Below are 21,105 nucleotides of genomic sequence, written 5' to 3'. Positions count from 1 at the left end.
TAACAACTCAGGCACGTGAACTGACGTAAACTGCGGCGTGCAATCAGCTCGTTACGGTTGCTAGTTCAACACTGAATGACACTGAACTTCAGTTTAATCGGACTCAGGCACTAGAAGAGCGTTTTTTCCGAAAAATCAATATTCTGACCCTTACGTGTGTCCCCCCTCCTCGGTTTGCGCCAGTTTGCGCCGAAGAAGGTACAAGGTCGAGAAGCGACACGCGGAATAACGAGCGAGCCTGATTGGCGCCCATCTGCAGGTTCGACGAATCCTGGGGCGACGATGTCGAAACTGGCTTTTTTCGCACAGTTCAACAATGAACAGCTGACCAGCGATCGGATGCAGCGATGGACGGAACGGATTGTTGAGTAACAATTGAACAGGTGGTGGTTAATTTAAAAGGCGTCGAAACGCCGAAAAATTCCGCCCCTGCAAAGACGGAATTAGCGCCGACAGGAACGTATATAGACCTTCCGTTTCCCATCAGACTTCGAACGCTGTTCGACAAAAATGGAACTATTAACATATCTCACGTTTCTCGCCTGCGTCTCGTTCATCGCGAGTGCAAATGCAAGTATATTAGGTATTTATTTCAGATACTTTTTACCTGAGAAGTTTCCCGTTGTCTTATATTAAATTGATATTTAAGAATTTTGAACTGTTGCCCCTTACTCGCCCTCTTTTTTTTATTCAATATTGAATGCATGAAAAACTCTTAATTTAGAATATTTTCCAGAGTCCAACAAGCTGGCGATAGTAATACTGAGTCAAAAGGAAGGCTACAATGCAGCCCATGCTGATTATTTGAGGAAAAACATCTATGAGCAGGGTGACGGTCTTGAAGGAGTACGTTTGATTACAATAAAATTGTCCCTGTGTATTTTTGTTGAGTCTTAAGTAAATATATACAGGCGACTACGTCTGTTTTGTTACTTATTGCTAAATAAGGTATCTCTATATTTTAGGAATTGCCACACGTCGTATTGTCCCATGAACTTGACATCAAAGGTTCCTGGACAATAGTTCCGCTGTTGACTCATTTGTCGAATGAATTTCCAGATGTGGAGTGGTTCTTCTTTTGTTTGGAAAATACTGTGATTCGATTAGAGAAGCTGTTGAATGTTCTTGGAAAATTTAGCTCGTCTGAGGTGAATTGCGTTCTTGCCGCGAAACATTTTAAGAAAGAATGATTTGCATTCTAGATAATTTGTTTGTGCAGAATGTATGGATTGGACACATGCTTTATGATCGTGAACCTACTATTATTCATCACTTTGCGCAGCACACTAAGAGGTTTAGGTATCCACACATGGCATCTGGATTTGCCATGAGCGCTACGCTATTAAAGAGGTATATTATATTTTTATATTAAATGATCATTATTATAAGAGTCATAAAAACTTCGGAGGAGTAACAACGGAAGACATTAAATAGGCTATAGATAAAATTGAAAGCTCAACAAAATTGGCATCTAATTTTTAAAACATATGGTTACGATCTGTTTCTATTCTTATTTTTGTCCAAAAATTATATAAAAATATAACTTAACATTTTTAGTTTATCTAAACGAGTCTCTGAGGGCAAGGAACCGAAGGCAGATTTTTCTATCGACGTATCATACGAATTCGCGACCTTTGTCTTAAATAGCACTGGCGCAAAGTTGACTCATGTGTCTAAACTGTGCATTGTGTCCGCCTCCGATTGCGCCACGTATCCCCGATTCTTCCATTCTTGCGTATGTTACACGATATGACTTTCTAATTAATAATAACAATAATTTTAATAAGTTAAAAGAGAACAATATATTTTATTGTTGAACCACGTTGATATAAATACTCTCGATTTGCAGAGTTCTTCTGTAGCTCCAGAAAACATTTATTTCGCTGTTAAGACTTGCGCCAAATTTCATTTAGACAGAATCCCAGTGGTTAAAAAGTCGTGGGCCAAGTACGATTTGAACATTGGATATTTCAGTGATGCAGCCGGTATGCCTCATCAATGAAATTACGTATATTTTGAATATATTTATAGTCTTCGTAAGCTGCTGAATTGTTCTACTATCTAGACAAAAATTTACGGGAGGCATACATCGTCCCGAATACTACTAAAGGACACTGTGCTAAAACTTATGCTATCTTGCAAGAAGCCAGCAAAATACTAAAAAAACGTAATTTCGATTGGCTTGCCATTGTCGACGATGACACTATATTCAGGTAAATGTAATTATATTTAAAAAAATCTTATTTTTAAGTTGACAAAATTATGCAAAATTATAATCTTTATTTTTAAGATATTGAAAAATTGAAGTGTACTTTAATGTCTTACAGTGTAGTACGTTTATTAAACTTGCTCACGTGCTACAATCCTAAGCACGCAGTCGCGATCGGCGAACGTTATGGATTTCGTATGTGGGACAGTCACTATGGCTATCAATACTTAACTGGCGGTGCGGGAGTCGTGTTATCAGCTCCCTTGGTTCATCTGATGGTAGAACCGGGCGCGTGCACTTGCCCATCTGCGACTACTCCCGATGACATGTATCTCTTTGGACTTTGTTTATTGCGACTTGGAGTAGAAGGCGTGCATTCTTCGATGTTCCATCAGGTATACGTAATAATTTTTTGTCGTAATTTATGTTGGACATTGAACTCACATATACAAATGTATGAAATATTGAAATATATATGAGACGTATAATTTAAAAGGATGACATAATTTCAGTAGTGTGTTTACTCCGATATATTCTAATGATTATTACTTTAATATGATGATATTAAACCATCTTGTATTTCGTAACTGTTGCAGGCACAACCTGTAGATTATCCTAATGCTTATTTGGCATCTCAAGAACCTATATCATTTCACAGATTCTGGTCAGTTGATCCTAAAGCTGTGTACAATGATTGGTTTGCAGAAGTAGACAAAGTCTTACCACTTGCAGAAGCATCAAAACATACAGAATTATAAATATATATGAAACAAAAATTTTATAGAAAGCAATAAAAATTTTTCTTATTTTTGTATTTAAAATCAGACTATTTCTTCAAAACATCTCACATATTGTTTTTACCTAAAATATTATAAGAGTATTTAAGGATGTTTAGAGTGTTCAAAAATGTTTAAAATTTTTTTATATTTTTTAATAATATATGTGTATAACAAAATATAATATAAACGATATTATATACATTAGTAAAACATGAACAAGATGTAAAAACCCTTAACAATATAACAATATATGTATAAAAACTATATTCAGTTTATATACTCAAAGATTAACAATATGATATTAAAGCATCAATTATCACATTAGAAGTGTAACAATAATTGATGTCGAGGCACTCATTTTTACAGCATATAAAAAATTATTTCAGTTTTTAAATATCAATATATGCACAATTCTGGACGAACGACATGAATTTGTACATTTGTTTCAAGTTGTTATGGATTTTGAAGACATTATTTTAAAGTCTATGAATGTAAAAAAGTAGGAATAACTCACACTCGTATCCGTAAATCTCATGCCTCTAATATTACAATTTAGATCGGATTTCATTCCACCACGATGGACGTTCCAAGTTCTCTTTGTCTCTAAATATCCATTCTTTTATGTGCTTGTATACCTAGTATAAAAAAGCATTTTCAATTTACATATTGAGAAAAGATAATTATTACATATATAAATAATTTGATAAATATATAGTAGCAGCAGTATATACCTCGCCATCAGACATTCCTAGAGCAGAATTAAGAACAAAATCTGACGGTGCCAATACGTCAACTAGCGCAACAGCATTGTCGACTAAGTCTCTGCACAGCGTTATAATTCCTTTTCGCAAAAGACCGTCTATATTACTGTTAGAAGAGGCATAACCACCACCGTACAAATCTCCCAATCTCTTCTCCAATGTTATAGCTCCGAATAGAGAACACAGTTTTGTCAATACCTCTCTTTCGTTTTCTTTCCATTTTGGATCTTGTAAACATTTAACAAAGTACAGCATTACGGCGTGCTGTAAGAAGAAATTAACTGTATTAATTCCATTCTATGGTAATGTTGTAAAATACATGCAAATTGATGCAAAGTATATTTATTGCATAAAAGATGCACGTGTATTTTTCATTAATAATCTAGAATTTAAAGTTTAAATTTTAGTATAATACAAATTGTTTAAAATATGTGTCGTTTCTTCTCTATTTTAGTTGCATATAAATATCTTATTTACCTCTGCATATACGAGAGACAAGGTTCGGGCTAGAAACGTTTGGGAATTGTTTTTTACGTCAAAATCAGACATTCCGCTTGATTTGAATTCCTTTATACATTGATGTGTTTTTTTCAAGTAATAACAAATCAACCATTTAAAAGCTAAGAGCAAATCTAAAATTAAGAAAATAACATATATTAGTTGCAGTAAACCTAAGTCATTCGTCAAACTAATAACTTTCAGTAGTATATTTTAATACAACAAAGAATCATTTTTATCATACTTTCAAGCTTCAATACACCTTCCACTGTAGTTTGATTAAATTTGGTCTTAAGTATTTGTTCTGCATTCACCAGGAAATCTGCAGAATTAAGGGGCGATGGCACGGGCTGTCCTTTAATCACATTAGCCCATTGATTTAACAACCAATTACTTGCTTGTTGAATAAGTACGTTGTTTTCGCCCTCATACGTACAATTCGCATCGTTTTCAGCTCTTATATCACCCAAACGAGACACTAATAATAAAATGATAATTGAATATAATTATAAAGATGTACATGTAATATATATAAGACTGAGATTTTGCACTTACTTTTTAAGTATCCATGCCCACCGCAAGATTCTCTGCAATCCTGAATCGCGTCACGCGCAATCCACGAACATAATGGTTTCGTTGCAGAAGATAACGCGTGTATCTCCATTCCTAGATCGGCAATCGCGTCTCCATCTTCATTCATGAAGCGACTCATTTGAAGATCATAGAGACTTTTGTACAACGCCAATGAAAATATTTTTATTGCATACGTTGCGGCTAAATGAGGAATGATTCGCCATTGCTAGAAACATACATATTTTGCACCAAATGTGATATTTTTTTTCTGTTTAGCTCAAAGTAAAAATCCTGTTATGCGTACTTGCGTTTGATATTCTATGACCGGCAATTCATTATTCTCGGTAGGGCCGAACTGTTTCCTAACTGCGCAATAACGTATAGCAATCGTTAGTGCAAGGCTCATATAATGTCCACATATTGCAGTAATGGTGACACGGCCTCCTGAGAGCGCACCCAATGACGAGCCTGCATAGATAAAAAATGAAATTCAATAAAATCAATTACAAAATATGGCATATGGGTTTTGTCATATTAATGTTAATTCCTACCACCTACCATATCTTTTTCGTTCATCCTTTAGAGCGAGAACATACTTTCCGTCCTCGCTGACATCCGCGGTGCGATTTAACAGGCAACTACGGGGTATAGGGTAATTGTCAAACATTAAGAATCCATTGTCTATTCCGTTAAGACCTATCTTTTCACCCATATCACCAACGGTGACGCCAGGAAAAGGTAGATGAGTTTTCAGATCGCGAATTGGTACGATGAAAACGTGCAGGCCATGATTCACTCCGTCCGGTGTAATTAGCTGCGCAAATACGAGGGCGTGCGTCGCGCATTTTCCTAAAAATGACAGTGTATTGGAAAATATGTAAAGTTATACTTAATATATCAAATATCACTGCATCTTACAATTAGTCAATTCTATATCGACTATAAAACTCAGCTTACCTAAACCACCTGCCCAACATTTTGCAGCTTCAAAATCGGGCGTATGAAGGATAAAACTTTTCGTTGCTACGTCATACGTTGCTCTGGTTCGCATGCCTTTCGCATTGGTTCCATGAGAAATTTCAGTCAGCGCAAAGCAGGCGGTATACTATAAGCAACATTAACAAATTTTACAATAATAATTCACCAGACTGTGTCGTATGTTTGTACATACATTTCCAGTGCCAAATTTTGCTACGAAATGTTGATGTCGCTCGGTACCCAGTGTTAATAAGCTACCTGGTACCATACCATGCGAGATACTCGTTCTAATCGGTATCGACCCATCGTATTGAAAAATATACATGTAAGATTGAAGGTCATCCATGGGCTAAAAAGATTATATACAAAAATTTTTAAGTACAAAAATTCCAATATCGTTTCGAATACTCTTACACTAAAGTTCATTTGTTTATCAACGATTGTAGTTTATCATAATTATTATAATTTGTTGGACAAATGAATTATTATAATTACATCTATGCCATTCTTGCGAAGTACTTGGAACTGACTGTTGCAGCATCTTCGAAGATCATCCAAATTCTTCGACGTCGACTTTCGAAACACCGCCGGGTTGCTTTCGATAAGTTGCCACAGTTTCTTCTAGACATTCAATCGCTAATTTAGTCACACGTTTATATCAATAGCTACGGTATAGACTTTAACACGTTCCACTCTGATTTCGTTACCTGATACCGTACGCAATCCTCTCCCTCCAAAGATAACTTGAACGACTTCCAGTCGAACGTCGCTCGTTTCCTATAAGCGTCCAACGGTCCCCCCGGCAAATCCTTTATCAAGTTACTGGCGGTGGACATCGCGCGTCTATCTCTCGCGAAACTAGAATTTTCGCAATAATTCGTCGTGGATGAGCAACGATTACGACGAATCTTACCGTTTGACATTAAGAACGATAACACACGGTTATTCAGCAGTTTCGGCATGATGCGAAAAAAATCGCGCTTTTATTTTAAATTTTAATTAATCACCGCGTCGTCAATAATTGTGTGTCACGTTGACCATGCCGATTGTCATCTGGTGACCGGTCACCGCACCGGTGACTGGCGCTTTCGAAATTGTTTCAGAGGCGCTTGTAAAAAGACAAATATCATCTGATATAAAATTTCGAGACAGCAAGCAGCTATAGTAGATAACCGGTCATATAAAGCGAGAGATATATGCCGTTCAACACACTTAGCAATCTTATTCAATCATATTATTGTTTTATCGTTACGATAATGAAAATTCTACCAAGTACATCACAGTAAGCCATACAAAACTGGACTGAACTATGGACAGACAAAATATGATTGACACTTGACATATGATTGGCAGTAGCAGCGCGTGAACTTTAATCGCACATCCCCCTTTCTTCTACTCTCCAGTCACCGCGACAGTCCGCACTCCGCGTGGAGTCAGGGGATCGGATGCGTCTCTATCGTTTCTTTTTCTTTCCAAGTACTCTCACGAGTCTCACGTGGACTAGAAACGAGCCGAGTAAGGCCGAGCACGCTCGGAGTGCTCGGACGGCGTAAAAGAAGGTTTGTTCGCGTCGCATACTCCAATAAACACCAAGAGCACTTGGATCACGGGATAAAAGGTGGCGATTGGAGCAGATGAGTTTTTGGAGCGCGTTGGAGTGATTAGGAGCACGGTGGGGCATGCGAGTCATGCGACGCGAGCAAACCTAGAGAAAAGCTGGAGCACCAGTGCGGAAAGTGCAATGGTGCAGTTAAAAAGAACAGAAACAGCGGCCTCGAATGTGCGCTCTCTCGCTCTCTCTCTCTCTCTCTCTCTCTCTCTCTCTCTCTCTCTCTCTCTCTCTCTCTCTCTCTCTCTCTCTCTCTCTCTCGCGCGCGCGTTTTCTTTCTCTAATTGATATATATGTTACGCACTTGTATATAGAATGAGTAATGAGTGATCCTAACAGCTGAACTACGTTACATTCTTTTCGCACTTAAAACGAAATACTCAGGTACGCAATATTCGACGTTGGAAAGAAAAAGGGGAAGGACGAACGCAAAGAACGGGATATCTGCTGGATTGGATTTTGGGAAAGAGAAGAGAGAGAGAGAGAGAGGGAAAAGAGAAAAATAGCGTGAGAGATACGCCGCAGCAGCCAGCAGCAGCGAAATAAAAACGAATCGTTGCGTTTTCGCAGTTTCGCACCTCGCGGCTCGCACTTGTGTCCGATGAAGGTAAGGTCCTGTCACACGTGATATATCCTGTCGATTTCGTTTCAAAAGTCCGGGCGAGTACGCGCACCACGTACGTTTGCCGTACTCCGCGCGACTCGACGACGACGGGCTGAATAGCGGACGCGAGTCCTGCAAATTTCTGTAAACCGAACGCGCGCGCGGCGGGGCGCGCGGACTGTTCATTCGCGGTATTCGCACGCAATTAGCGGGCTCTCGTCCTCGATTTGCACGTGCACATTAAACTGCATTAAACGAGCGCAGTGACGCGTACATATCACATATGTATCTCCTTAATTGTTATCGTTGTTACCGATAAGAGTATGTACTGCTTACCCGTTGCTTTGTTGCTTATTTTAGCGGCCGGAGCGGAAAACCGTGAGGCACGGCGGGATTGGGTCTCGAATAACGAATCCTTATAATCACTCGAGAAACATCGGTCCCGCGATTGCGCGAGGGCCGTGAAGCGTGGCACTGGCAGCCTTCGTTTTAATTTCTCCCCCTTCCTTTATTATTCTTTTTTTTTATGAACGAGATTATTAAGTACTGTCGCAGAAAATGGAAGGAGCGATAATGAACGTCGAAACGCGAGGGAGCCTTGAATTGGACTTACCGTCGGACTTCGGCGCACGTACTCGTGGAGTATAAAGTCCCTTGCACAATGCCAGGCAACAGGCAATAGGAACAGGAAATAACCAAAAAATCGTTAATTACAACCTAAAAAATTCGAATGCTATGATTGGTTGGCAACAGGCAATAGGCACAGAATTTCCAACGTGACGGAAACTCTGTGTCTATTGCTTGTGTCACTGTTTATTCTGCATTTATACATGATTTCTGATTTCTATTCCCTGTTCCTATTGCCTGTTGCCTGGCATTGTGCAAGGGGCTTAAGCCGTATAAGAATGACGATTTTATTCCGTCCCCTCTTCCCGCCGCGAGATTAGATCACGCGCGGCGCTTTTTAGATAAGAGAAAACGAACGGCGACTTAAATACTATATTTTGCGATTATTCTTTTCGCTTGGCGTAGAGCGAGACATAAGCAAGATCTGGATGTCGATGAGCGGGATTTCTGTCCCTTGATCCGGACTTTGGAATTAGCGGGACTTTCACTCGAGGACGAGTCGGAATCTGTGTTTATTTCGTACAATAGAGCGCCGTTCTAACGAGATGAGCCACGAGAGATCGTCGATATCGTGTCTCGAAGAAGAGAGGATTACTCCGACCAAAATCTGATCGAATAATGTTCATTTCTATCAATGGAGATTAACTTTAATCTCGGTTCGACTTAATTTTTATCCCTTTCTAGTTCTAATAATTGGAAAAAGTTAAATGTCTAATTCCAGTTCTAAGCAATGATCGATAATATTATCATATGCAATATGTATCGATATTTTATGTATCTCTGAGATGCACGTTATGCGATGCATTAATATGTATCTTAATAAATATGCACAAATATAAAATGGCAATATTTTAAATTTTGCAAAAGTAATTCGATTCATGCTTCTGTTCGCATTATATATGTACATAAGTGCTTATATAAAAATGAGATACATAATAAATATATAATAAATTATACAGCTACTGACATTCATTAATGTGCAAAAGAAAAAAACAAGATAGAATAAGCCTTACGATTTACATAGTGTCTGATAAAAAAGTCGACCTCATCAAAGAGCTCGCGAAACACAATGATTTTCTTTTTTCTATTATGTTTCTTTTTACTATTCTCTGTTGCTGTTTCGAGTGTTATTTGTGAGCGGAATAAAGTTCTTGCATAAATTTTGTTATAAAATAATCGAGACGTGTGTGTAAGAGTGCGATGATCACTGGCTACTTCTTTACGCAATAAATTTTTAATACGCTGATAAGCGTGGCTATATATATTCAAACAAGAACAGATAATAGCTGACCTATGAAAAATAATAGAGCATTCGGTACACGCTCGCTCGCATTAATTTTTTACTTGAGTTTCTCTTTTTAAGGCTTTTCGCTCTTTCTCTCTTCGATCCCCAATGGCGGCATGTATAAGTTAAACAAACCGAGATTAAACTTAATCTACGTTGGTAGAAGTAAACATTAGTCGTCGGGAAAACGTTCGTACAACTGCAAAGTTCGACAAAGAATGTATTCGAATACAGTAATTGCATGCTCGCAGTTGGATTCATAATGACTACGTTTACACGGCGGCTTATAATCCGGTTTAACAACTACCGTATACTATCCGATCCAAAATTTTTCTTTTTTGATCATAATGATCATTTAGATATGAGCCTTTTTTGAGACTTGGGCCGATATTCATAGTCCGTTCTTATTTCAAGACCGTCTTAAGTAACGTCTTAAGATGCTATAATACGCTCTGTGATTGGTTTATAACATCTTAAGATTGTACTTAAGTCGGTCTTAAATATAAGATCCGATTATGAATACCACTCTTAAACTACAACTCTTTTAGTATATCAAAATATCAAAAATTGATTCAAATGTTTGGAGTATCAAAATAGGTTCATATTTAAATGATCGCTATAATCAAAAGAAGCAAAATTTTGGATCGGATAGTATGCAGTGTTATTAAACCGGATTATAAGCAGCCGTGTAAACGTAGTCCAATGACGCTCCTAATAAGTAAGTGAAATAACTTATTCAAAGCAAAGCGTTCGCTTCGACGCTCGCTGCATCAATGTTGGTTCGACACGGTCGACTTTTGCGAGGAATTATGTATGACTACCGGCGATCCGGGTTGCAAACACAATTGCCCGCAATGAAGATCATCAAGAATTGAAATCGCGAAAGAGTAAAGGGAGCGAGGGCTCCAAGAGATCGATAGTTTAATACTTTAATACGAGCGAAAGATTCTCTTCGACGAGCCGCGCGCGCGGACAAACATCCCTCGAAATAATGCGTGCTGCGACAATAACGGTGGCTGTTGTTCTCTTTTCGCAACTCGCCCGCATCAGTGCCGAAAGGTAGGACTGCAATAATCGTATAGATTTCGACACAAGAGCGTATTTTCCCGGTCAATATAAAAGGTTAAAAAGAAGGATATTAGGAGCAACACGAGAGACGTGCAGCATGCTTTTATTTTAGAACTGAATTATGAACGTTATTGTGCGATTTCTCATTTCTGCTATTGTTAAAATAAAATCTAATAAGCAAATTGTGCGAGCGGTATAACAATAGATTCGCAGCAGATTTGCTCAGATATTGCAATAGATCCGATATCACCTGTGTCCGCATTAAACTCGCGTTTTGACTGCCGCAGATCTACCGATATAATCTAGATGACTGTAGATTGTCACAAAAACCGAACAGAATCATTTTGTAAGCATTTAACTGGAATGCATCATTTAAATGGTCACGAAACGGCAAATTCTGCTCAATTTCTGCAGTCAATCTGCCATTATATTCTGTTAATAGATACTGTTATATTTATGCTGGCTACCGACAAAATTTGCAGCAGACACTTTCAAAATCTCGACAGATTTGGCTATGCGAGAATAAAATAATCTGATTCTTTTATGAAGTAAATTATTCTCGTATTACAAAAAGTCGCTAAAGTAGGGAAACGGAGGGTAGCTTCGGACAGTGGGTAGCCCCACTCTGGACATTATTGAAATTCAAGTATACCGCGTATCTACGGCCATTGTTTAAACATTCGAATATGCTAAAGCCCTTCTGCGTATCTCGACATATGCAGAATGTTTAAACAATGGCCATAGATACGCGGTATACTTGAATTTCAATAATGTCCGGGGCTACCCCCCGTTCCCCTATAATAATAAAAAATATGCTTCTATGGATATCGAAAAATTAAAAACCGACTGAGGGGAACGATTCGAAATCGATTGATCTCGGAGAAGAATGCTGAGAGTCGTTGAAGAAATGTGAAATTACGTGGCAATGCGCGATTTTATCCTGTTGCGTGATGCTAATGCTTTACAGTTTTCGCTCTTAAAAAAGCGATGTAAATTCGATACTCGCATCTAATTGTTGCGCCTTTTTCTGTGGCGCTAGTTATTCATCCCGATGAATAACATTGCACGTGTAGCAGAATTTATTGAATAAAGCAAACTGTTCTTATGCACGTATTGCAGAAGGTTCGAAAGACTGCGATGGTGCGAACGCAAAGCGAACGATCTGAAATCGGTGGTCGAACAAATCGTAGAGGAGATCGCCACGCACAGCAACTGCATAGTTTTCGTTACCGATCCCGCTTATCGTCGACTAATCGATGTGCGTGCCATCGAAATATCTTCCTTCTTGAGATACGATGTAAGTATTGCGATTAAAATACTCCGAGCGGAAGTTTTTGTTCACCATACGATTTTAATAAAATTTATAGTTAAATGTTTATTATGTAGTTAAATTTTAAAGGTAAATGTTTGAAACTTAATTAATTCTGCTCAAGTCAACTTGTCAGTTAAAAGCTGATCGTTCTTGCTCTTATTTTGCATCTAATCAGATTCGATAACAAAACGGCATTATTTTATCATATAAACATTTATGATAAAAGCGATTTTATCATACATATTTTTGTCGCATTTTTTTCTTCTCAGATCGCCGTACGCGATAACGAAAAGTTTTCACCGCCAAGGAAAAAAATAGCGAGAACGCTTCAACAAGTCAAAGGTTGCGATGCGTATGTTATACTAATCAGCAATGGGCTGCTAACGTCACGATTCCTGCAATATGTCGAAGGGTAAACAATCGAGACTGCGTGAAATCAAGAATATACAGACTTACTAACAATTAACAATTATGTTAGTCATTAAAGGAATTATAATGATTTTACGTTTCTCTATCGGAGAGGGCTCAGTTGTCCATAAATAATTCAACAAGTAATAAGGAAAAAATTACCTTTGAAAGCCAAACGCGATTAGTTGCGCGTGTTAATGTTATGTAACATTTAATTAGTAATTCAATACAAAGTTATAAATTGTACTTTTCGGCTCTACCTTGAAACGTACATTTTATAACTTTATATTGAATTATTTCTTTTGACTTTCGAAGTTTACTTTTTCCTTGTTACTTGTTAATTTTAACACCTTCAGTTAATTATCCATTTATTTCTAAATATTTCTAAATAATTCAATACGTGTTACTTGAAAAATGTGTAAATTGCAAATTAATAAGTAACATTATAAATTGAAGATTTAGACTTCTTTACATGCTCTATTAAATTATTTTTATTGTAGAATCGCAGAATTATTTCTAAGAATTATTTCCTTGATTTTACTTTTCTCAAAATATTCGCGCTGTAACTTGTATCCTCATATTATTGCCGGGGCTTGTATAATTAAATTTTTATCCTTTTAATTTCTTTCATACGCTGAATCGCTCTTACGACCTCCGCAGAGAACGTCTGATCAACACGCGCGGTTACTTCTTACTTCTGCATGACAATCGGCTGTTCAGGCCCGAATTGCATTACATCTGGAATCGAATTGTTAACGTGGTGTTCATACGACGATACAACACATACAATTACCGTTCGGGTGAACGAATTACCGTGAAACAAATCGATCTCAATACCGTCTCTTATCCGTCGTATACCAGAGACTTCACGGCGATCAAGTACATCGATACGTGGCAGAATGGCAAATTGCGTTACGGTAACAATCACTACATTCCGAAAACTACGGACCTTCATGGCATGAGTTTGCGGTTAGTACGTAACATTTGTTAATAAATGCATGAAAATTTAATGAGGCTCATAATTCTCGGGATTTTGCGAGACTTGTTTTGCAGATCATAACTTCGGACTTGAAGATAACTTTGCAAATTAAGAAAACTGTATACAAATTGTGATTTACCTCAAATATCTTTTTTAATATTTTTTAATGAAGAGCTTGGAACACGTATGATAAATTCCAATAATTATCATTATATAATTGGCTCTCAACATATATTTGTTCAAGAAAGAAATATTGCTTTAGTAGAATTTTGTAACTTTAAGTTTCTAAATTTTATCGCAGAGTGAAAAATGTAATTGATCTATTTCAGTCCTATATAACGTTAGATTAATTTTCCAACAAAACTTGTAGAATTGCAGTTTTCGAACATATACCGGCCGTGACGGAAGCATCGCGAGATTACTACCAACAAAGTACAACAACTACAAGTCCTAAGGCTTTGGGTATCGAATTCGAAGTACGTATTAAAGCCACAAATAAAATAGAAAAAAGAATAAAAATGAAAACTAAAATTAAAAACAATAATTATAAAAAGTATCAAACATGATGTCAACAAAATATAAATTAGCAATTATTTATTATAATATAGATAAGACACTCGATTTTGAAAGAAGAGGAGAGTAGGCGACAACAACGAAATATGCAACTAAATCCCAGCTGATTTATATAACGGAATATAATTAATCAATTACTCTGTTAGATATTAATTTTTTATTTCCTTTATCGCAAACTGATCTAAAGTTTCAAAAGTCTAAGTTTCTACAAAATTTTAGAAAAGCAACATCCCTCTTTCCAAGCATGTTCAAGTGCATAAGAATAAATACAAATTGTTTCTCGCCTTATTTTCGTCTTATTGTTTTTTAGATAAAAAAAATTAGAGATCTCGGTTGACGGAAGGCCCATTGTTTCAGTTAATCCGAGTCATAGCAAAAGCGATGAACTTCAAAACGAATTACTATATGCCTGCTAACATCGAGAAGGAGAGATGGGGACGATGGGGTCATGAGGGAGATAACGATAGCTACACGGGCCTAATCGGCGAGGCGATTGCCGAAAATGCTGATTTTTTTCTCGGAGATCTACATTATACACTATATCATCTGAATTATTTCGACCTATCCACACCGTATAATACGGAATGCCTTACCTTCTTAACGCCGGAAGCCTTAACCGATAATTCATGGAAATTACTGATACTACCTTTCAGGTACGTTATCACAATTCGTACGCTTATTGTACGAATAATCATTCATTGAAAAAGATTTTAAAAGAATTAACAGTACAAGACTGCAATTAACCAAAATGACTAGCAATATTATTCCTTTAAATTTTTGCCAAATGAATATATTATAATATTTCAGAAAAGTTTCAGAAAAACAGTTTATTCCTTTAATCTTTTTGCACACATTTATATCGCGTAACGTTACATTTTTCACATTTCAAGGCTGAACGCGTGGATAACGCTTCTTTGCACCCTATTGTTGGCCGGCGTAGCTTTCCACGTGTTTGCGGTGTTCTATCAGAAATACATAGACTCGCGTGAGTATGTGAAACACGACAAATTGGACGCGTACGACAGTATGAAGGGTCTGTATCTGTTCACCGAGCTCCAGAACAGTGTGCTGTACACATACAGTATGTTACTCCAAGTCTCCCTACCGCGTTTGCCGAACGCCTGGACTGTGAGGGTCTTCATCGGCTGGTGGTGGATCTACAGCATCCTGGCAGCCGTCATTTACCGCGCCAGCATGACGGCGACCCTGTCAAAGCCTGCCGCTAAGTACAGTACACGATGATATTTGCAGGATGTGTATAAAGGATCTCGGATGTGTTCTTCTCGTCGTAGATTTGAAATTTTCTTGACGGAAACGTCGAGGCGTTTGCACACATTCGAATTATTATTAACGCTCGGAAGTAAAAAATTACAAACTAAGGACAGTATTTACAGTCTGATTTTATATTTAAGATCTTAAATCGGGTCATAAGCGGTCTTAATACTTCATCCAGCCAATGAAACGACTGTACGGCGTCTCGAGATAGTATAATATTTAAGACGATCTTAAATATAAGATCGGACTAGGAATACCGCAGCTTTTAATAGACAACAAGGTCGTATTTTTTATTAGTTAATTGAATTAATATCGAATTAAAGATATATTCCCGTTCTGTCATGTCCAGCAGTTAACGTCATTTATTCATTTGTCACCGCAGAGTAACTATCGATACTTTAGCGCAGCTGACGAGATCGTCGCTAGCGGTAGGAGGATGGAACGAAGAGGGCAAAGAGTTCTTCCTCGCCTCCTCGGATTCGCACAGTCTCGAGATCGGCAATAAATACGAGTTGACGGAAAACGAGGAGGATGCGATCGATCGAGTGGCGAACGGGAGGTTTTGTTACTACGAGAACTCATATTTATTGCAACACGCTCGCGGAAGGCGGATATTCGATAAGCAAGATGATCGGCAGAATAAGAGCGAGAAAAACACTGAATCGTCAGTGAAATACAATCTACATATTATGGAGGAATGTTTCGCCCATATGCCGATCGCGTTAGGGATGGAAAAGAATTCTCCGCTCAAGCCCCACGTGGATTTATGGGTATACTTTGCTTGACGATATTAAAGAGTATAATTAGCTGCGGGAGGAATTATTGAGAACGCAGCATGCTGAGAAACACGAGAAGAGCTCTTTTATAAAAAATATTTTTATCGGAATAATTTTATTTATCAAAACATATAAATATAATGTTTTTGTTCTCAGCGCCAAATCTGACAAAGTAAAATTGTTCTTTTATTATTTGAAATTAAATTAAATATCAAATAAATTTTATTTATATACACTTAGAACGCTATATACAGAGAATTTATCTTTCGGAAGACAGATGATTTTTTAATTCAGTTAAATTAACACATTAAATCAATTTTTAACGTCATGATCTCATCGATCATGACTTTTTGTTCTACTTAGGTTTTTATAAAATCAGGTTATTTAGCATATTTTAATTCGCATTTTAGGTGAGGCGGATGACAGAAGTCGGTTTGGTGCGCAAATGGCTGAGTGATGTTATGGAATGGTCAAAGATCAATGAGGCACGGCAAAGATCAAAATCCGAGATCGCGTTAGTAGATCTACGCAAGTTATACGGCGCTCTTATTGCTCTCGGGATCGGTTATCTCCTCAGTTTCCTAACTTTATTCGGCGAAATTCTGCACTGGAAATATGTCGTCTTAAAAGATCCGAAATACGACAAATATAATCTCGATGCATTTTATAGAAGCAATAATAAACCTAAGAAGAATAAAACTAATTAAAGCAATTATTCTTGCGTTTATTCTGTAAATGTAGCGAGTCAATAAGAAAAAAATACGCGCCACTTTAAGTGATCTTCTTCATTAAATATATATTATGTTCTCTTAAGTGTATATATTTTTGTATTGGATAGATCATATTTATAAATGTTATTACAAATGTTGCATTTTATTTCAGTACTGTTTAATATTTCAAAATAATTCCACACCGTGTTATTTCGACTCTGCGACATTATATCCGCTCAGCTATCATGGAGCGTGTATTATTATTAAGTATGACATAATGACTGCCAAGAAAAATATTTGGAGCAACTCTAAGAGAAAGTCTAAGAGACATATGTGAACTTTTAATAAACATAAATATATTGATATTTTGTTTAAATCTTGCTAATAGTTAAGTCAGTTAACTTAATTTGTTTCTATAATAATTGTGATTTTAGTAATCAAAAACATTTAGATTAAAGGTACATATTCTCCATGGCCCATATTCTCAACTCTCTTTTTATCGATAAAAGCGCGCATTTATTTTTGAAGTGCTATAATTCATGTTACATATACTACAGCATCTCAGAAATAAAAGCGCGCTTTTACGCTAAAAAAGAGTTGAGAATATGAGTATCTGTCTACATTTTCAAGCTATATTTCCTCGAGGTTTCGGAAAATGACCGTGCCGTCGATCACGCCGACATATCTTCCGATATTTGGCTAGCACCGCGACAGCAGCAATTCGCGACGTGATTCGTTCGGACCTTCCGTCTCCCGTCGCTTTCCACTCGAGCGAGTCTTATTAAACGCTTATTACATAGAAGATATAAAGTACGTCAATAGTCGATTGTCGATACCGAGTGGTCTGTTTTCGCCAACGACCGAAGAGAGTACCTTTGACCCACGAACACAACCAACATCGTCTCTCCCTCCTCGTACTCACGAATATCCTCCGAGCACTATTCACGGCGCTCTTCGTCGTCCTAAATCTAATCTTATTGACCCAAAAGGAGAGTACGTCCGTCCCCTTGATATCGGCGTCCCTTTCGCAGCAATAGATTCTTACGTATTTAATATATTATTTTAAATAATTACTACATGTAACAACATTTTAAATATATTCTTTATTTTTTATTTTACAATATTTGTTTCACTGTTATTGATAATTATAACTGATAAAAGATATAATAACACATTCTGATATATGAGATATTTTATTTTTATAAATTGTACAAAAGAATATATTTTAGTTATAATCAGTAATGATTTTATCAACATATGCATTTCAAAAGAAACGGTATAGTGTTTCGTGCATAGCGTATTGCTAGCTTATACCTACAATATAATTATTCTTTTTACGCGAACCTTTAAATATACAATTCCATTGAAAACCTGCAATATAAAAACGTTTTATGAATTAATATCTTTATTTCTTAGAAATACGGTCATTATAAGCTGCTTTTATTCATAATGTGCTTTTTTCGTAAAAATATTTTTTTGGTTTCTCCTTATTTTTTTCAGAAAATGTTGAATAAATTTATATACATTGTTCTCAAATACTGATACATTATATAATAATTCAAAATATGCAATACATAATTAATATAAACAATGACTTTTAATTGAGGTATAAAAGTATAGTCTTAAGTGACTGTTTATGTAAAGAAATGAAGCGCCCGTTCGGGTTAAGTCGTGGGCATAATATTCAAACATTTGTAAAATAAATAAAAATAAGTTAATAATACAGTAAAGTATCCGGCGGAGCAAAAGCGCTTTTTCGCAGTAAATATATATCATAAAATTAATATTATATTACATAGAATATGCGTTTCGTTCAAATATCACATGAATCATACGATGTTTATTTAGCGCCTTCTACACAGAATGCAAAATGTACAATACGTTTTGAAAATATGATATTAAGGGTTGCTTTCCAGTTAACGATACAAGTCGACACAAGCGTCACTCTATCTTTGTTGCTCACTAGATGTTGAAAAGAGACAAAATGACGCTTGTGTCAACTTGAGTCGCTAAATGAAAAGCACCCTATGTTGCAACATCAGATTCGTTGTATTTCATATGCCAGTCCGATTTTTATTAAACTTTTAATAACTGGAATAAAATAAAAACAAAACAATTAGGTGCAAAAATTAAATTTTATTATGCAAAACATAGCGAAATGAGATTATAAGATTATCGTTATAAATACTTCTCTCTATGGTCTGGAAAAAAAGAGTAGTTTTCTGTAGTTGTCCACAGAATGCAGCTATTAGGCTGGTATTCATAGTCGGATCTTATATTTAAGACATTCTTAAGTACGATCTTAAGATATTATGAATCACAGAGCCGTACGGTTTTGAAATAAGAACCGACTATGAATACCGGCCTTTTATAGTGTTTCTTGAAAGTGTTTTGAAAATCAGTACCAGAAGTATCTCAGAAACTATAGTAAACCGATTTGCAGGAAATTTTTTACAGCTACTCTCAATACACAATAGCACTAAAAGATTTGAACTAGTAAAATAAATAAATAAATAACTAATGGTTATAAAATTTGCTCTGATGATTAGTAGACAAAAGCCTCTGATTAGTAGACAATTATGATAAATATTTGTGTCAAATATGAAGTTAATCGAAAAACGTTCTCAAGTTATTGTTACAGTTTTAAAAAATGTTATTCTAAAAAATGGACACAATAATGTTAATATTCACTATAAAATATAATTTTTTATACCAAGATATTGTGCATATTAAATGTACTTAACAAACATATAATAAAAAATTCATACTTCTATTAATTTATAATTTTTTACAATTCGACCCAAATTTTTCCTAATTGTTACTTCTGTCAGAGTCCTGTAACTCATCCTTAATAGTGTGAAATATTGCATTGGTTGCATCGCATTGGTTCTATGAATGTTAATTGAAATAAACAATAAATGACATTTTGAATAATCGCTCAATCTTCCGTGAGCCATTTATAAAATAATATATTCAAAAAGTGAATTATATATGGTAAACTGAACTTTTAATAAAAATATTTTTTTAATTTTCATATTGTAGTAGCTCATATTTAAGAATAAGCATGGCTACCAAATGTTAAAATTTTTTTGAAATGGTAGCTCTGATATACTTTACTCGCAGTGAACTATATACTAAACTAGAATCTGAACTCGACTCACTCTATACTGACTCCACTTGAGAAGAAAACGGGACGAGCGGGAGGAAGAATTGCGACCAATCTCTCCTTTTTTGTTGGACTGCGTTCAGAAATTCAACCTATAGCATTAGGGGCTGCGCATAATGAAAGGAATAAGGAACAGGGAATAAGGAACAGTTTAATATTAACATAAGCATTGTGCACATGGTTTGCAGAATATAAAATAAAATTTCATCACTGTTAGCGCTATTTCTTCTTTCGTCTATTCTGTGTTAATAAATTATATATGTTAATGAATTTCATATATTTTAATATTGAACTGTTCCCTATTCTTTGTTCCCTGTTCCCTATTCCTTTTATTGTGCGCAGCCCCTTAGAGTCACAGTATAAGTATACACAGTAGAGAGACTGAACTTTTTTTAGTGGTAATAAATTTTATCTTCCCACGAATATGGCGGCCTATATGTATGACAAAGAGAAAGATACTTCTCTCTCTTTCTCTCTTAAGCGTTCGTACAGCCTAGAAGATGGCGGCGAGTTACGTGACCTGGGACCCACTATATCAAAGGTGCTGACGCTCGGTGTCACTACTGTATGTACTTATACTAGCGTTCATGCAGGAATAATACCTAGGCGCACTTACGTAATTCTAATGTTATAGTGTACGTAATTATAACTTAGAGTTACCCAGGTTGAATTTCTGAATGCAGTCATGTGTTAAGGCCTGTGTTCACGATGCTAGAACTTGGTCCAAGTTCTCGGACCGAGGAAAAGTTACTGAAACTTGGATCGTAGACACACTGAACTTGGATGCAAAACTCGTTTGTCCACGATCCAAGTTTCAGTAACTTTTCCTCGGTCCGAGAACTTGGACCAAGTTGCTAGCATCGTGGACACAGGATGTCTAGGTGTGCCTAGGCGTAATTCATGAACCCCTGCTGT

The 21,105-nt window shown here is 36.4% G+C and overlaps 3 protein-coding genes and 1 long non-coding RNA gene across 8 annotated transcripts; 3 read left to right on the top strand and 1 right to left on the bottom strand.

Annotated features, from left to right (window-relative positions):
- The first annotated feature begins 441 nt into the window (after positions 1–441).
- LOC139768003 (beta-1,3-glucosyltransferase) lies at positions 442–3,030 on the top strand. Of its 2 annotated transcripts, none has more exons than XM_071697819.1 (9): positions 442–583; positions 737–846; positions 966–1,148; positions 1,220–1,350; positions 1,558–1,735; positions 1,850–1,985; positions 2,066–2,213; positions 2,328–2,604; positions 2,806–3,030. In XM_071697819.1, exons 1-9 carry the CDS (start codon positions 511–513, stop codon positions 2,965–2,967), a joined length of 1,398 nt encoding a protein of 465 aa, XP_071553920.1. In that variant the 5' UTR covers positions 442–510; the 3' UTR covers positions 2,968–3,030. The 2 variants fall into 2 exon arrangements, with proteins under 2 accessions (XP_071553920.1, XP_071553919.1); XM_071697818.1 differs by having other exon boundaries at positions 456–583; positions 725–846.
- Positions 3,031–3,114: 84 nt separating this feature from the next.
- On the bottom strand, positions 3,115–8,488 carry LOC139767998 (peroxisomal acyl-coenzyme A oxidase 3). 4 transcript variants are annotated; one of them, XM_071697805.1, is made up of 12 exons: positions 8,348–8,488; positions 6,506–6,656; positions 6,294–6,419; positions 5,992–6,147; positions 5,778–5,925; positions 5,379–5,669; positions 5,125–5,288; positions 4,803–5,046; positions 4,492–4,725; positions 4,227–4,381; positions 3,720–4,013; positions 3,115–3,623 (listed from the first exon to the last, which is right to left on the bottom strand). In XM_071697805.1, the coding sequence occupies exons 2-12, from the start codon at positions 6,632–6,634 to the stop codon at positions 3,534–3,536; spliced, it is 2,031 nt and encodes a 676-aa protein (XP_071553906.1). In that variant the 5' UTR covers positions 6,635–6,656; positions 8,348–8,488; the 3' UTR covers positions 3,115–3,533. The 4 variants fall into 4 exon arrangements, with proteins under 4 accessions (XP_071553906.1, XP_071553904.1, XP_071553905.1 ...); XM_071697803.1 differs by lacking the exon at positions 8,348–8,488 and adding an exon at positions 7,986–8,212; XM_071697804.1 differs by lacking the exon at positions 8,348–8,488 and adding an exon at positions 6,999–7,582 and having other exon boundaries at positions 6,506–6,906.
- Positions 7,703–9,799, top strand: LOC139768008 (uncharacterized). Its single transcript, XR_011717261.1, has 2 exons — positions 7,703–8,014; positions 9,044–9,799. It is a non-coding gene; the product is annotated as an uncharacterized lncRNA (long non-coding RNA).
- Positions 9,800–10,338: 539 nt separating this feature from the next.
- Positions 10,339–17,387, top strand: Ir68a (Ionotropic receptor 68a). Its single transcript, XM_071697826.1, has 9 exons — positions 10,339–10,982; positions 12,111–12,288; positions 12,573–12,715; positions 13,372–13,680; positions 14,061–14,166; positions 14,621–14,916; positions 15,154–15,489; positions 15,921–16,308; positions 16,725–17,387. Exons 1-9 carry the CDS (start codon positions 10,915–10,917, stop codon positions 17,019–17,021), a joined length of 2,121 nt encoding a protein of 706 aa, XP_071553927.1. The 5' UTR covers positions 10,339–10,914; the 3' UTR covers positions 17,022–17,387.
- Positions 17,388–21,105: the final 3,718 nt, after the last annotated feature.

The sequence above is a fragment of the Temnothorax nylanderi genome, unplaced genomic scaffold, assembly GCF_030848795.1.
Source record: "Temnothorax nylanderi isolate EJ_2023f unplaced genomic scaffold, tnyl_v1.0 TNYL_tig0013_pilon, whole genome shotgun sequence".
NCBI lineage: Eukaryota > Metazoa > Arthropoda > Insecta > Hymenoptera > Formicidae > Temnothorax > Temnothorax nylanderi.
This window is presented reverse-complemented; position numbering and strand designations above follow the sequence as displayed.

What these genes read in the sequence shown, in the direction of transcription:
- Ir68a (XM_071697826.1), top strand. Translation starts at nt 10,915, where the DNA reads ATGCGTGCTGCGACAATAACGGTGGCTGTTGTTCTCTTTTCGCAACTC. An exon ending in CTTTGGGTATCGAATTCGAA is followed by an intron (nt 14,167 to 14,620) that starts GTACGTATTAAA and finishes CCATTGTTTCAG; the next exon opens with TTAATCCGAGTCATAGCAAA. An exon ending in TTACTGATACTACCTTTCAG is followed by an intron (nt 14,917 to 15,153) that starts GTACGTTATCAC and finishes TCACATTTCAAG; the next exon opens with GCTGAACGCGTGGATAACGC.
- LOC139767998 (XM_071697803.1), bottom strand. Translation starts at nt 8,197, where the DNA reads ATGAACAGTCCGCGCGCCCCGCCGCGCGCGCGTTCGGTTTACAGAAAT. An exon ending in ACACAAGTGCGAGCCGCGAG is followed by an intron (nt 6,657 to 7,985) that starts GTGCGAAACTGC and finishes CGAAAATTCTAG; the next exon opens with TTTCGCGAGAGATAGACGCG. An exon ending in TTCGCAAGAATGGCATAGAT is followed by an intron (nt 6,148 to 6,293) that starts GTAATTATAATA and finishes TAATCTTTTTAG; the next exon opens with CCCATGGATGACCTTCAATC.
- LOC139768003 (XM_071697818.1), top strand. Translation starts at nt 511, where the DNA reads ATGGAACTATTAACATATCTCACGTTTCTCGCCTGCGTCTCGTTCATC. An exon ending in ATATTTCAGTGATGCAGCCG is followed by an intron (nt 1,986 to 2,065) that starts GTATGCCTCATC and finishes TCTACTATCTAG; the next exon opens with ACAAAAATTTACGGGAGGCA. An exon ending in GACGATGACACTATATTCAG is followed by an intron (nt 2,214 to 2,327) that starts GTAAATGTAATT and finishes AATGTCTTACAG; the next exon opens with TGTAGTACGTTTATTAAACT.